General features: G+C 37.6%; 1 protein-coding gene across 5 annotated transcripts in view; it reads left to right on the top strand.

The window, feature by feature from the left end:
• Positions 1-15,119, top strand: part of sgcd (sarcoglycan, delta (dystrophin-associated glycoprotein)) — a 198,833-nt gene that overhangs the window by 161,184 nt on the left and 22,530 nt on the right. For all 5 annotated transcript variants that reach the window (XM_044141632.1, XM_044141629.1, XM_044141630.1 and 2 more), the window contains one exon: positions 448-633. In XM_044141632.1, the coding sequence (XP_043997567.1) occupies positions 448-633 (186 nt within the window). The remainder of the gene's footprint in view (positions 1-447; positions 634-15,119) is intronic.

Raw genomic sequence — 15,119 nt, 5'->3', positions numbered from 1 at the left:
TTTAAGAGAGGATGGAGGCATCAAGAGGGTCAGACTCGGTCAAACCAGGATTTAAGACAATAAAGTCTTAAATTCATTGAGAAAAATAGGTTGTCTTTAAATACGGTCTGAAATTTTGGTTTGCCAACCCATACAATTTATTTACGGGACCTTTACATTTCTGTGCTGGTAGTAAAGGTCTTAAATTCCAGTTCCAAACCTACTGACACTTATCAGCACAAGCACTGCAAAAATACAAAATCTGAAGTTAGTTTCTAGTGCAAATATCTTAGTATACTTCATATTAAAAAAAAAAGTTACTTGTACACTAGTTTTGTTTTATTTCAAGCCTACTGAGACAATTCCACTGGAAATTAGGCAAAAACACATGGTAGGAATTGGTGTTTTTGCAGTGAAAGCTGGCATATTGTTCTTTCCATAATCATCCCTCATGCTCTGTCTCCTCAGATGACCCAGGAACAGTGCTCTCATAGGAACAATGTCCAGAGTTCAGAGAAACCACAAGTGTACAAAGTGGGAATATACGGCTGGAGGAAACGCTGCCTTTACTTCTTCGTTCTGCTGCTAATGATCCTGATCCTGATCAACCTGGCATTAACTATTTGGATCCTCAAGGTCATGAACTTCACCATCGTAAGTCCATGTTTTGTGTATTTTTGCTGTTGAAGACTCTCTGTGTCCCGTTCTTTGTCTGATTTTTCATTTATTGTCTGATGTATAAAAAATGGGCTTGATTTTTTTTTTTTCTTCTATGCATCTGCATACATTTTTCATTGACGGCTCTTTTTAAAGCTGCTGCTGCTACACATACGAGTTACACAATAACGTATCCTTTCAGTAACCTACATTTTCTGATGATTCCACATGACATGAAAGCGTGAGCCTTGAATATTTAAATCGGCCCAGTTATATTTTCTGGGATGATTAATTAGATGTTGAGTGCTGATCTGAGGTCAGCAGCTCTCTTGGACATTCACCAGTCTCAGTATTTCAGCTTCTTATTTGCATCACTGTGTTCTTCTTTTTTCAGCCTGCTGGTGGTTAAAGAGAAAGTACATCTCCTTTCAATTTTAGGATTCAAATTATTGGGATTAAAGCAAGTTTTTATTTTATTTTTATTTTATCAGGTTTTAACCATAAATGTGACTTTAAGTTTACATTTATTTACTTTAAGTTTATTCCCTACCACCGTGTCATTATTGATTAAATAAAGATTAACTTGAACAGATCTAAGTACTCCCTTATTGTGCAATGTTCATCCCTGACCATGAAATCTGACAGAAAACACTTGAATGCACCGTTTCTGCAAGCGGTTGGATCACGGGGGGTGTAGTACCCAGACAGCTTTTCCATTCTGGCTTCATCTTTTATAAATAATAGTGTGGAATCTGTTTGTTTTTAAAAATGTTTTTTTTTTTTTTTTTATTACTGATTTTTACAAAACAATGAGCAATATACATAGACATTATAGCCAAGTAAAGGCTAAATCAATTTTATTATATATCCTTATATATATAAAACCACAGAATTACCATCTTACTTTGTGCTGTGTGGTTTGCCTTGGGGTCTCTTTTTTCAATATTTTTTCAATATTTCTTCAATGCTTCCATTGAGCAATATGATATGAACGATGTATGTCCATGAGTATTGTTTACAAAAAAGACCGATCAGGCATTCATTTAAAAAGCTAGAAAGGAATGTAGACATTCCACAGATTCTTAAGAACCTCTCTGTTTTGCTGTTTGGGATTTTTCACTTTTGTCTGGAACAAATCTGCCTTCAAGTTTCATCTCAAACTGTCAAAACCAAACTCCCACCTTTGTGTTTTTCTCCGACATTAAATCTATATCGACACCATGAGCTAATTTATGAAACGAGCCAAATACACCTTTCCGCTTTCACAAAGCTCATTAATCATTCTCCTCCTCAAACATAAAAAACGAAGCAAAGCATTTTTATTTGTACAGCAAATATGAAAACCCGACTACAAATTAAGAGGAAAAGAGGTAATCTAATAATAGAAAGCCAACAAAACTAATTAAGTCACGATTCCTTTAATCCAACAGAGACTAGGTTTTATTGTAAAAACTGCAGCGTGTGCTGTTTTTGAGCCCATGTGACTCCAGTGTTTCTAAGTTTTAGAAAACATGTAAAACACTTCACATCCATCAGTGTCTGCAGAGCTGCTGTCTCTGAAGCTCTGAGTCAGTCTGTCTTCCTCTCTTCCCCGCTGCGTTGCTTCATTTTTACTATTCCCTACCTTCCTGGTTTGTTTTCGCCCTATCAGCTGCACACATTGTCTTTCTACTCGTATCAATCTGGCGCATAGCGATGAGTTGGTATAGCTGAGGCAACACACACGACGTACAGCACACAGGGGCATGCTCACATGGTTGTTGATGTGAATAATACATGAGGCCCGTTTCACAACGCGGCTTTAATATGAGATCTACATAAATCAGGAGCAACTTTCTCAGATGCTGAGCTGTGCGTTGTGATGAAGAGCCTCAGTCAGTTGGGCTGTTTAATGTTTTTAATGTGTCTGCTTGATGGATTTATAGAATAAGAAAAACTTTGAAATGTGGTAGAAGGGTTTAAAAGGAGGGGAAAAAATAATAACGTCAAAGCAGATCAAGAAATGGAAGGAATATTTCTACTCCTTTTTCTACCCTGTGACAACTCAGTGACATCCTTTAATCCAGGCACATGTTTACTGTTTGTGGGACTCCACAAAAACTGTTTAACAAGTTTACTCTTCAAAAACAGTTGCTCCTAATAAACTTTACACAGATTATTATTTTTTACCCCTCCAGGGGGTCTCTTGTGGGCTCTAGTGTCCCTTATATGAAAGTAGGCTGACAGGAAAGGGGGAGACATTCGGCAAATATTGTTGGGTCTGGGAGTTGAACCTGCGACAGCCGCATCGAGGACTCAAGGCCTCCAAACATGGGTCGCCTATCCCCGACGCCACCACAGCCCACTTTACACAGATTTGAACTGAATTATTCTTGCTTATGGAGTATTTCTTGATCATTTATTAAATTATTTACCACAGGAATCACTTCTGAAATATTGGACATAATGCATTAAGTTATGACCTTCAAACGTCTTTATAATAAAATTATAAATAAAATAAAAAAGTGTTTTCTCCTCACTCCATCTCTTAAGTTTATAAACATATACAGTTTAACTTCTCATAAAAAAATTTTACATGAGTCTGTCTTTGCATTTAAGAGCCACAAAAGCCAGATGAAACAAATTAGCTTGTCTGGTTTAGCTTAATAAAATAATTTGATTTTAAAATGAAGGAAAAGCATTTTATTTTTGCTTATTGCTAGGTAACGAGAGAGTGAGTTAATAAGATAATGCCGCCAATCTTTCTTAGCTCTCCATGATCTGCTTTCCTCTGCCTATATTTTCCACAATGCTGTGCTATATTGTATTAGTTGTATTTTCTATTGATACCGATCATGTGTGTAGCCCCATATATGTATTTAGGCCTGTCACAATAACAAATTTTGCTGAGTGATTAATTGTCACAAAGATTCTTGCGATAATTGAAGACTTTTGTACACTGATTTAATGGAAATGACGTAATAATGCATGTGATTTCCTGCCAAAGATAGATACACTTTATTTTCAAAAGAACACTTAACACTGAAACTGATAAAATAAACAAAACAACCAAAAACAATAATAAAATATATTCTCTGTCTCTATTAACAATAATGTACTAGAATTAAAACTAAACAACATAAAGCCAAAGTGGAAATAAATACTGCATTTGAGTACAGATTATGAAGTCTGTATACCAGGAGTCACCAACCTTTTTGAGACTGGGAGCTACTTCAAAGGTTCAGAGTACCACGAAGGGCTACTTGTTTGATACAGACGTAAATATTCTTGGCTCAGCCTTTATAACAATAATTCATATATGCAAATACGATTACATGCTGCCTGATCATATTAATGTTAGGGACTACTCACAATAGTAGTAGTCCCTTCTATTTTCCCCTTACGACAATCTTAGAACTTTTGTCGTTCTATGATTGTTGCTTGCAATTTTGTGACCAGTCATCCTGTAGTGTGTGGTGTGTTATGGTAGATCGTCTTGGGACGATCCCCGACAGGGAGCGTTAACACAGCTTGTTGAATGTGACAGGTAGCCAATCAGAAAGCCCGAATTCCCCTCCGTGCTTTCTGAGGAAAAATTACAGAGGAGAATCCCAAACAGGTGACTCAGCACAGACCGAAGTCCAGCAGACATTTGACATGATATGTGGAAACAACATTAATGTTTATTCAACATTTCGTGCAAAGAATATAGAAATGACAAGGGGAGGAGTTGGAGCAAGTTGCTACCGCAGTTGATGAACCTGGTAACTTTTCAGCTGTTCTTCCTTAAGGTGACATAAATAGGTTCTAATGATTTTCATTCAGTCAGGACTTGCTGACACTAGAGCCACATGCATTGCAGGTAGATTGTAGTAAAGCATTGGTTAATGCCTGGTTTTAAAATGAGTTAACTAGACTTGTAGCAATTATTTGGTGCCCATTGTTGGACACCACATGATTGAACTGTTATACCTAGGATTTCTGTCGGCTAATGTATGGTCTCTCAGGTTTTGAAAATGGGCCGACAATCGACCAACACTCTAAGATCATGTAGTGTGCGCTTGGCATTACACTAAGGATTTGAGGAAGGGAGGGTCAGTGGAGAGCACCGGAGTTGAGCCTTTTTTCATTCAGTCTCATCAACAGAAAGAGAAAAAGGCTGGAAGAGACGATAATGCAGATAATTAAAATGACGTTGATAGTTTTAATTAATTGTGCGATTAATTGATTTATTGTTTGTCGCGACAGGCCTATATGTATTGTCATTGATTTATTGCCCTGCCCTATGTATCACTACATTTCTCCATTTGATTTGATTGTATTTTGAAAATCTTCAGTTTTTACATTAATAGCACCTGTTAAGCAGCTAGTAAAGCTAAACTTAAATTCATTTAATTGCAAAAACATCTTTCATGTCTGGAACGGGAGCACTGACCTTAAAATACAGAGCTCCCTGCCAAAGGAAGTCAAGCCAGTGTCGTCAAAGCTATTTTTAGTACAGTACACCCAGCAGAGTAGTTTCCTGGTACAGTTTCATTTTAAGAGCTGTTCAGAAGGTTTTCTCTATGAAGCAGCAAAGGCGAAGGGTCCCTATGAGTAATGTAAAGTGTCTAAAAATCCATAAATAAGTTGGGAGCATGTATTATCTATTTTTAAAAAACCTCAGCATTCAGGAGACATTAGGTGGAGAAAATATCTTAGATAGAGGAGGCAAAGACATGCAGAGATAAAATCTTCACATAAACTGCAATTACAAAGACAGAGAGAATGAATAATGAACGTGGGCAAGCAGTGGACAGCAGGAGATGTCCGACAATGTGTAGGTGGATTTAAATCAGTTTAATATGTGCCTTACGATGCTGCAGGGTTTGAGGTTGGAGCAGCAAGCTTTGATCTAGTGGGCAGGAGCTCAACAGTTAGGCAAGCAGCACCACAGGTGTGGCCAACACAGCTCAGGAAATGTTGCTGACGTTGCTGAATTACTTCCTGGCAATCCCAAATTGTGGTTACTGTTCACATGCAGAGTTATTTTTGCATTTAACATAGTTGGAAAACCGAGTCACTTGAATGTCCAGTTTGGCCAAGATGGATTTGAGAAAAAAAACTTAAAGAATTTGCCACTTACATACTGAAGCTATAAACTAAGTGTGAAAGTAATGGCACATTTTCCATTTTTACCAACTGTCTTTCCAAACTACATTAAATTGATCGGTTCTACCTAATGGTCTGAAGATTGAATAACTTTGCTGGTTTGAGAAGTTCAATTCTGTGCCTTAAAACGGAGGTCCCCAACCTTTTTATTACCGGGGACCAGTCAAGACTTGGCAATTTTGCTGCGGCGCTGTTGTGGGGGGCTAGAGGGGGGATATGCCCGATCTAAGATCAGGCATATTTAACATTGTCTTGGCCTGATAATCACAGCCTGTGAGGTTTTCCCTGACTGGGAGCGAACTCAGCCTGTTGAATGTGACAGGTAGCCAATCAGAAAGCGCGATGTAAGAACGGAAGGAATCCCAAACAGCTGACATGAGGGTCCGGTGGTCATCGGAGGTGAAATGTGGAAATGTTTATTACTATATGTAAAGGTCATTTTTATATATGTTTATTATATGTGGTTATGTTTATTCAGTTAGAAATGTTAACTACGAAAAAACATAACTCGCCTCCAAATTATAGTGCAGCAAATAGAGCAGCTTCTTTTATCGCTTAAAATGAGTCCACAAACTATCACTACTGCTTCTACATCGTCAGATGTCCAGTCCATCTCTTAAGTTTATAAACATATACATTGTTTATAAACAATGATCATTGTAAATTCATATATGGTATGTTGGGGGTTTTACTGGACTTTCTTCTGGAATCTTCTGTTCTTCTGAGATCTAACGCTCTCTGACTGTGGTTGCTATGGTAACGTTTACACATCCTTTCAAAGTAAGATACAGATGTGCCACAAAAACGAACCTTTTATTTTCATGAAAATTTTAAGTCATGATAACGACTAATGGGAGACCTGAGCTTGTTTCTCTGCAACAGGACAGTCCCACCTGGGAGTGATGAGAGACGATGACACCGAAGTGTTGCTTATGCACAGGGTGCTTGGTCTCTAAGTGGCGAAGCAGTTTGAAGCTTCATTCCCTCATTAATGAGCCGGTCACCATATCATGCAGAGCTTGGAATGTGGGAATCACCAACCGGTCCGGGATAAATCCATTTTCCTGTCTCTTCTCTGGGGCTTTTCCCCTTCGCAAAGAAACTTTCCAAAAACGTTATCTGTTTCTTACTCATTTTGCTGCTTGTGGACTCAATGTTGGTGCGTAACCGATAAGAATCCGGTTAAAGGATTTTCAAAATAAAAAATCCTCCAGACTGAAATGATACCACATAAAACTGAAATATTTAACAATTTCTTGCACGACCCGGGGGTTGGGGACCACTGCCTTAAAGTGCCTGCAACATGATTCGTTATATTTGAGGAAACATAATATTATTAAAATGTTTTAAAAAGTAAATTCTCGCCTCTGAAGTTAGTTGCTTTTGACATATTTGGTCATAAAATTCCCCCTACAAAATAACTTTCAGACTACTGCTTTGCAGATTTGTTGCATGCTTTTATGATGTTTAAGGGGAACCCGAACTGCACTGATCGAGGTTACAGAGGTTAACAACACAGACAGTAAGGAGGAATCTAATATTTTTTTTAGATATTCCTGCCAATTTCAGAAAAAAATATAGGTAGATAGAAGAGCAGATAAGCTTTTTATCACTACTTTATTTCTGCATTAACAGTTTACATTGACCGCTAGCATAGACAAGTAGTAGAATCAATCAATCTCCTCCATCTCCTCCCTGAGTGTAATGCAACATTCTGACCAAAACAACCAATCAGAACCAGTAGGACGGTCTTAGCGCTGTCAATCAAACTCATTCATTCACTGCTAAATGTGCTAAGGGTGAAAAAACAACTTATCATTACAGGAAAAATGTTTATTTGCTGTCATTGCTAACCATGACCATGCTAACTTGACAACAGGCTGCGCTAGCTGCAGCATAGGAATGAGCAGCCACATGAGATTGTGATTGACAGCCCTAAAACTCTCCTGTCTGATTAGTTGTTTCTAGATAGGAATTCCCTTGGAATTGTCATAATTATTCCCCCCTATGTTTCCCCTGCTTATGCGACCTGTATGTGTTCAAAAAGAATCTGACCTGTGTTGCTCAGACTGTCATGAAAAGATTGGAGACACGTCGCATTACCTAAAAAAAAATCGGAATTGGGTTATTTCAGCCTGCAGTGTGAACGCAGTCTAATATTTTCCTATGTTGACAGTTTTTCATCCCAAAAAGAAAGTTTATTTGGGTGTTTGTTACACTGTAAGTGGATTTCATGTCTGATTGATAATAACTTCAAATATTTGGTAGATTTTTTTAGATGGCGGACCTGTTGCCCCTTGCTGATGCATGAGCAGCTCTGTCTGAAGATCCAGGTCATAGACAAATGTCCTGACATTTTCTTGTAGGAGTCAAGATTCGTTATTCCATCAGTCAGGGCAGGTCGCTGTGACCCACATGCAGCCAAGCAGCCTCAGACCGAAGTATGCTTGTATTTTCTTTCTGCAGTCTTCAGAAACAAAACCATGTTAATATCCCTTTATTATTATTATTATTATTATTATTATTATTATTATTATTATTATTATTATTATTATTATTATTATTATTATTATTATTATTATTATTATTATTATTAATTTATTTGTTTGACTTTATTTGATTTTTATCAAATTTAGTCATGGTACAGCCACAGACAGCAAGGCAAAACACCAGGATCAAGTTCAGACACACATTTCCAGTTGGATTTAGCTCTGGTCTATAACACTTGCATATGTTTTGATTTAAACCATGTCCTTTCATGTTTGGCTCTGGCCCTACGGTTGTCCTGCTGGGAGGTGAATCTTCATCCCCATCTTTTAGTCTCAGTTTTCTCTTTTGATCATTTCTGTGTTTTTTCTTCTGTTGTGTCATTTAGTTCAGTTATTCTCATTGTTTGTGTTTGTGGATCAACTAGTCTGCTCCCACAATCCATTTTTGTGTCTGCAGGTGACATAAATACTTTTGAGCAACGTTATTTCGATGCGGTGAGGAATTATGTAAATTTGTACGATTCTTCACTAAAGACCTATAAAAACTGTGAAAAGGCTGAAAACTCCTTGGAGGAAATTGGAATGCTGCTGCTCATTGGTTTTTGAAGATTTAATCTTTGGAAAATTTAGATATTTTAATAAGAGAAAAAAGTTTTCTGATAATTGAGTCAAAATAATAAGAGAATAAAGTCATATTTTTTATGAAAACTCCAACATAAAAATTAGCAGAAAATTAAAATGAGCATATTGAGCAGCTACACTTTGGCATACATTTTACAAATAATACTTAATGTTTCATAAAACAAAAATACTTAATCAGCATGATGTTATTGTCAGTAGCAGGACTTTGAAAAATTTAGGATCTTTGTCTATTTTGAAGAAACAATCAGACAAACTGATCTGTTCATGTCAGATCCTGATAACTAAGCATTCTCCTAATTAAAACAAGAATTTTTTTCTTAATTATTAGCTGTTATATTTTCTGGTTAAATTTTATCTTAATATTATGACCATATTCTCATATTTAAACAAAAAATTATGCAATCTCACTTTAATACTCAGACATGAGATGATTGAAATAAAAATCACTCTCTAAAAATACTTTAATTTGTTTTTCAATTTTCAGAAAAGCAAGTGAGAAAAAATAAAGAATACTGCCAGATCTCAGATCTGGAGTAAAAAAAAATAAATAGATTTTATGTTGTAGCCAAATTGGCCCTAATAAGTACCCTCTGGATTTCAGAGAGGTAACCTGGAGATTCTTCCCAAAGAACTGTCTGAATTTTGTATTTCTGTCTTGACTTGTGAGCTGCTGAGATCTTGCACACATCCAGCTCCCAGATTTGCCCACCAACACATGGAGTGCCCGGCTAAATTTGGCCTGTTGTATAAAGAGCTGTGATGCTTGTTGAGCTGGTTTATGGCAGTGACTTTGGCCCGTGCAGCGCAGTGGCATCTGGAGAGTCATCAGTCAGCTTGAAAAATAATGTGATTTTCAATTTAACCTCAGAGTGAGACTGCTTAAGGTGTCCTAGAAGTAAATTGCTGTTGGTTGTGTTTTTCTATTGCCTATAGTTAAGTCTCCCTTGTTCACTTCAAAAACAGCCTTCATCATAAACACAAGGTTCTTGGATGTAATCATCACTTCAGGCCGGTGGTGCAGCCTGCACCAGGTGTGATTTTTGCCCTGCTTTTTGTATCCGTGTGCTTTAATAAGGGGATTTCTCAAAAACAGGTGTAACTGGAACAGTTTTCTTTTGATGGAACTAGCATGTTAGTTTCATGCAAGAGTGCCTTTTGAGATGTGAAATGCACTCATGAGAAGCAAAGTCATTTCTGAGTAATTGTGCCATCTAAAGTTATTAGAATGATAAAAAAAGAATAATTTATTTTGTCTTGTAAACCTGCGGTGAGACGGCACAAACGGTGTAGCCTAGTAATGAAAGGTGACCTATTATGCTTCCTTGAACAGGTTAGGGTGGGTCTATGGTTAATACAAAGCATGTTCATTATATTTCTTGCACAAAATTATTCTTAGATGATCAGATTTTAGTCTGGCCAGTTCTGCCCATTTTGAGCTTCTTTCAAAATGACCTGTTTTAGGGCCTCTTGTCACGTTAAATTGAAGTAAGCTTCTGTTGGCCACGCCCCCCCCAACTCAACATTTACACTCGCACATGAACAGATGTGCATTTATACATGATTGTTATAGGCGGAGCCTCCAGCACAACCTGCAAGAATGTAACAAGCAGTTGGTAAGTCAACAACAAAGCACTCGTCTTTTCCAGCAGCCATTATGCGGTGTGTATAGCAGTAAATTCAGCTGACCAAATGTCTTGTAGTTCCACTGGGGTTGCTTGGTAACGGCGCTGTGTATATGAAGTGTGACCTAACAATTGTCAGGTTTTTCAAAATAGCTAATTTTCTAGACACCATAATTTAACTAATTAAAAACGGCTGGTTGTTTCATTTTAAGTGCTGGAGTTGTTTTTAAAAGCAACTGGAAGTACAAAAATGTGCAAAATGTGAAATTTGAATTCTAGTTCCCCTTAAAAATTGTGTTTTTTAGACTTATTTTGTCTGTAACATTGTTTTCTAGTTCAAAGGTTTTTATTTGATCTTTTCCCCTCTTTTATTCATGCAGTTCTTCCTTTCTCCTCTCCACGCTCTGTATTTGCTTCCTCCATTGATCCGGCTCTGTTTACACTTTTGTTTGCCTGAAGACATTGGGAACTGTTCCTATAGAGAGAGTACGGCCGCATGCTGCTGGTACAATGGGAAATAAAAATGAAGTCAGGTCTGTTTTCAGGCACCAGCTCAGTCACAAAACATCTGAGGAGGTTCAGTAGGTAAACATCTCCGGGTTTGCTGCTGATTGTTGCCACTGCTTACGGGAGAAAGAGCAGTAATTTTCATCTTGATTGCAGTCTGCCTCCCCTGCATCCCCTGTGGTGTTTCACTCATGCAGAAGAAGGAAGAGTAATGAGAAGTCAGAGATGAATAAGTAGGAAGCTAACACTGATGAAGATGTTTCTGACAACAGTATTTCCATGTTTTATCTGTTTCTTTTTGTTGGGTTTTTTTTTTCAGTTTTAAGTCTGTAGTGAAGGTATTCCATCACAGTATGAAAGCTTTTCCTCTACTTGTGGAAAATAACCACAGCGCTTCAATAAAATCTGCATATCTGGATGTCATTAATTGTTCACTTAATGTCTGCTCTTTACCAGTACCCATAGCAACAAGTCATCGTACTGATTTATTTTAACATTAGTGTCTATCTAAGAAGTTAAATTTTAAAATACTGTCTAAAAATACATTAAAATGTTAGTTATAGATCAAGTTGCCAATCATCCATCCATCTTTTGTCTTTCGTTTATCTAAGATTGGTCCTAATCTGACATCAGCTGATTATGTGAAATTCCATTTAGTTAATTACATCCCTCAATTCCATCCCAATTTTCCACATTGCAGAAATCATAGGGCCCTACTTACAGGATAACTATTATGCAAGCTTCACATTTTGAAAGTTTTTGTACTTTCATTTTGGTTTCAACTGCTTTTTTGGTGTCTGGAAAATGTGCCGTTTCAAAAACTGCCAGAATGTGACACCACAAATCAGCAGACACATATGCCAAACCAAGTGGAGCTCCAGCATGTTTAGTCAGCTGGTTTTATGCTTTGCACAATGACTGCTGGAAAGTACAAGTGTTTTGTCGTTTACTGATCATTTAGCCGCATTGTGCGTTTTTGTTGGTTGTGCAGAAGGCTCCACTTCTGCTTTTCAAAAGATATACGGAATCTATCTGCCGCTATTTTCACATGCGATCGTAAACCTTGAGTTTGGGAGTGTGAGCCGAAACTCAATGTTTACTTTAAGTCACTTGGATTTAAAGTGAGAGGCCCTAAAATAATATCATTCCTAGAGGAGCTCAAGATGGACAGAACTGACCAGACTGAAATCTCATTGTTTAACAATAATTGTTTTGCAAAAAATGCCATGAACATGTTTTCCTAACCTGTTCAAGGAAGCAAAATAGGTCACGTTTACAGTCACTTAACAGATGCAGGAATTACTACTGACTGTCAATGAGACTGAAAATATTAGCTCAACTAAAGGATTGAAGGATAAAAATAAGATCAGCAGTTGAAGACAAAAAGCCCCTCCAACTTTGGACTTTTTACTGGGTGTTTTCCCAGGTCACTTAATCCATTTTTAGTTGACTGAAAAAAACCAGAGAGCAGGACAATTAACCGGCGCTGGCTTTTCGAACTGTAAAATGAAGTTACAGCTGAGGACACTGATTATGTTTGAGGCAGAGTCGGCTAAATTCATAAATTCAGCACTCAGGGGACGACTAATAAAGCTAAACTTCAGGCTTTTATAGCCCCTAATGGGAAAATTAGCTTGCTCCAAGACATGCAACCTAATGTATAATTACAGAACGTGGGGAGATTAAACACAAAAACACTGGTAGTGAACAGGAATGTTATTGAAACTTACTGTGCTGCTGAAGCCATTTCACTTTGTGTTTTTACTGTTTAAAGCTCAAAAGATACAAATTCAATTCCTGGATGACAAAGTGAAAATGTACAAATATCCTGCTTCTCTGACTGTGAGATGTCATGTCAAACCTTACTTAAGTTTTAGTGTGAACGTAAAGGCTTGCATCCAACATTTAAAACTAGAATTACCCATTTTAAATGAGCTTTATTTTTGCAGAGTAATACTTTTATTTACATATTTAAATCTTATTTTTGCTGCTAAAATTTAAATGTTTTTGGCCCATGTAGTGAAAAGTTTGAACGCAGCTGTTGTAGAGAGCACCAAGCAGTTCATGTTCATGCACAATTTGTGCATGTTCAGGGGCCACAATCCAGGCAGATGAATCAGCCGTAATGTTGGGTTCTGCTCTTTAAAACACAAATTGTGATGGGGATAAATTAAAGATAAAAGAATTGAAAAGCATCAATGAACTAGGAAAGCATGGGATGCAATTTACCTGTCAGGAAGCAAAGAAAGGGCCATCAGTCTCTGATGTCCTCAGTTCTCCACTAAGTGATGAAGACCGAGACTATTTCCAAAACTCACACTTATGAAAACCACAAATCTTCTGCTAATGAGTCGTTAGTTGGCTGCTACTAAAGATCAAATGATGTGATGCTTATTAGTCTGAGCCCGACAGACTCAAACAGCAGCGCTCCGGCTCTGTAATTACTTCAGCTGATGTACCCTTCAGCAAGGTTCTGCACATCGGCGTTCTCAGTTAACTTCGACAAGAGGTCACCTGGCTCTTTGCTCTGTAAAGAAACTATTTGCTTCAGTGAACTTATTTCAGTCACAGGCAACCAAGGCAAGGCCTTTCTGGGTTTAAAGAGCTTTTATTTTACGTCACAGTGACGTGACACTTTAGTAACATTTATTAAACCTCCTCTTCAAAATAAAAGATCTAGAAAAGCGAGACACCAACTATCTTCTCTAGCAAATCACTTATTTGCTAGAGAAAATAGTTGACGTTATGTCACAATAAATTAATCCCGTGATAAATCATTTATTTTTGCATGATTGTTTTTCTCGTGTTTCTTTGTCATCCAAAAACTAGATGACAAAAGTTTTCAGTCTGGTGATTTGGTCTCAACTTGCCCTTTTTGGAAGGACAGTTGAACATAATTCTATGTTTTTCATGGAAAATTCACCAATTTATGAATTTTTTTTTCTTCAGCATATTCAAAAAATTGCAGCTTAGGAATCTGAAATACCAAGATGCATTGCCTCTTGACCTGCTGTTGGCTGGAGCTTCCATTGTATTGCTGAGACAGTTTCCACTGTGTATTAATGCACATGAATGTATCTTTGGTATTTTGAACTATTAAGGTATGCAGCTATGAGTGTTTTTAGAGGAGGTCTCAAGTATTTGTGAATTTTAGATACTCATTGGTGGTTTTGTTCCCTAAATGAATAACGGGATCCAGTGTAATATGATTTTTTTGTGCTATGTCATAATTGTCAATTGGAAAATGGTTTTCAATCTTTTTTAAAAAAACAATCCCACTAAAATACATAAAGATTTACTACTAGCAAATATATTGTAAGACTATATTTTCAAATGTAAGATTGTTTCACTGCTGTCAGCATGAGGTGAGATCAAAAATAAAGCTCTCCAGCTGGATTATTCAGTCTTTCTGTGGATTTAATTTAAAGTTTCTGGAATGAAAAGGTTTTCTCAGGACATCTGTCTGCGTGGAAGCACCACAAACGCTGCATCTGTGCGCAGCCTCTTCCAGTTCTGAGCTTTTGATGTGGGGCATATTAGATCTATTCAGTCTCAGAGCTCCCACCAGGCTCGTTTCCTGCAGCGTCTTCCTCAAAACAAAAGCTAATTCCCCCTTCTTCATGTTTGGCATGCTTTAAAAGCTACAGTGACGCTGACGTGAACACAGTGAGGATGACAGAGTCTAAATGGAGGACTCACATCTGCATCTGATGGGTTCCTGTCAGGGCCACGATCTTGCTTGATGCAGATAAACACCGACTGTCTTCTAACCGGCGGTAAGGATCAATGTTAACATCGACTAGTCAGGCTGCTGTTATGTCCCGTCGAGCGACACCGGGGGTCGGTTTTTGTGCTTGAATCTGAACGGGGTGAGTGGGTACTGTCAGAACCAACTCATCTGTCTCAATCAATGACAAAACACTGACTTGTCCAGGCTCTGGGAAACAGATATTCTAGATAAAAAAGTTTTTATCTATACTCCCAAACCCCACCATGCTGTGCCAGTGTCTCTTTCTCACTTCATCTTTGCTGTGCCTATTATTTAAAGAGTTTCATGTGGAGCTGTCTGGATGTTTTCAGCCTTCCACATGTT

The sequence above is a fragment of the Gambusia affinis genome, linkage group LG15 (assembly GCF_019740435.1).
Source record: "Gambusia affinis linkage group LG15, SWU_Gaff_1.0, whole genome shotgun sequence".
Lineage (NCBI taxonomy): Eukaryota > Metazoa > Chordata > Actinopteri > Cyprinodontiformes > Poeciliidae > Gambusia > Gambusia affinis.
The sequence above is the reverse complement of the archived record's forward strand: the minus strand, read 5'-3'. Positions and strand labels throughout refer to the sequence as shown.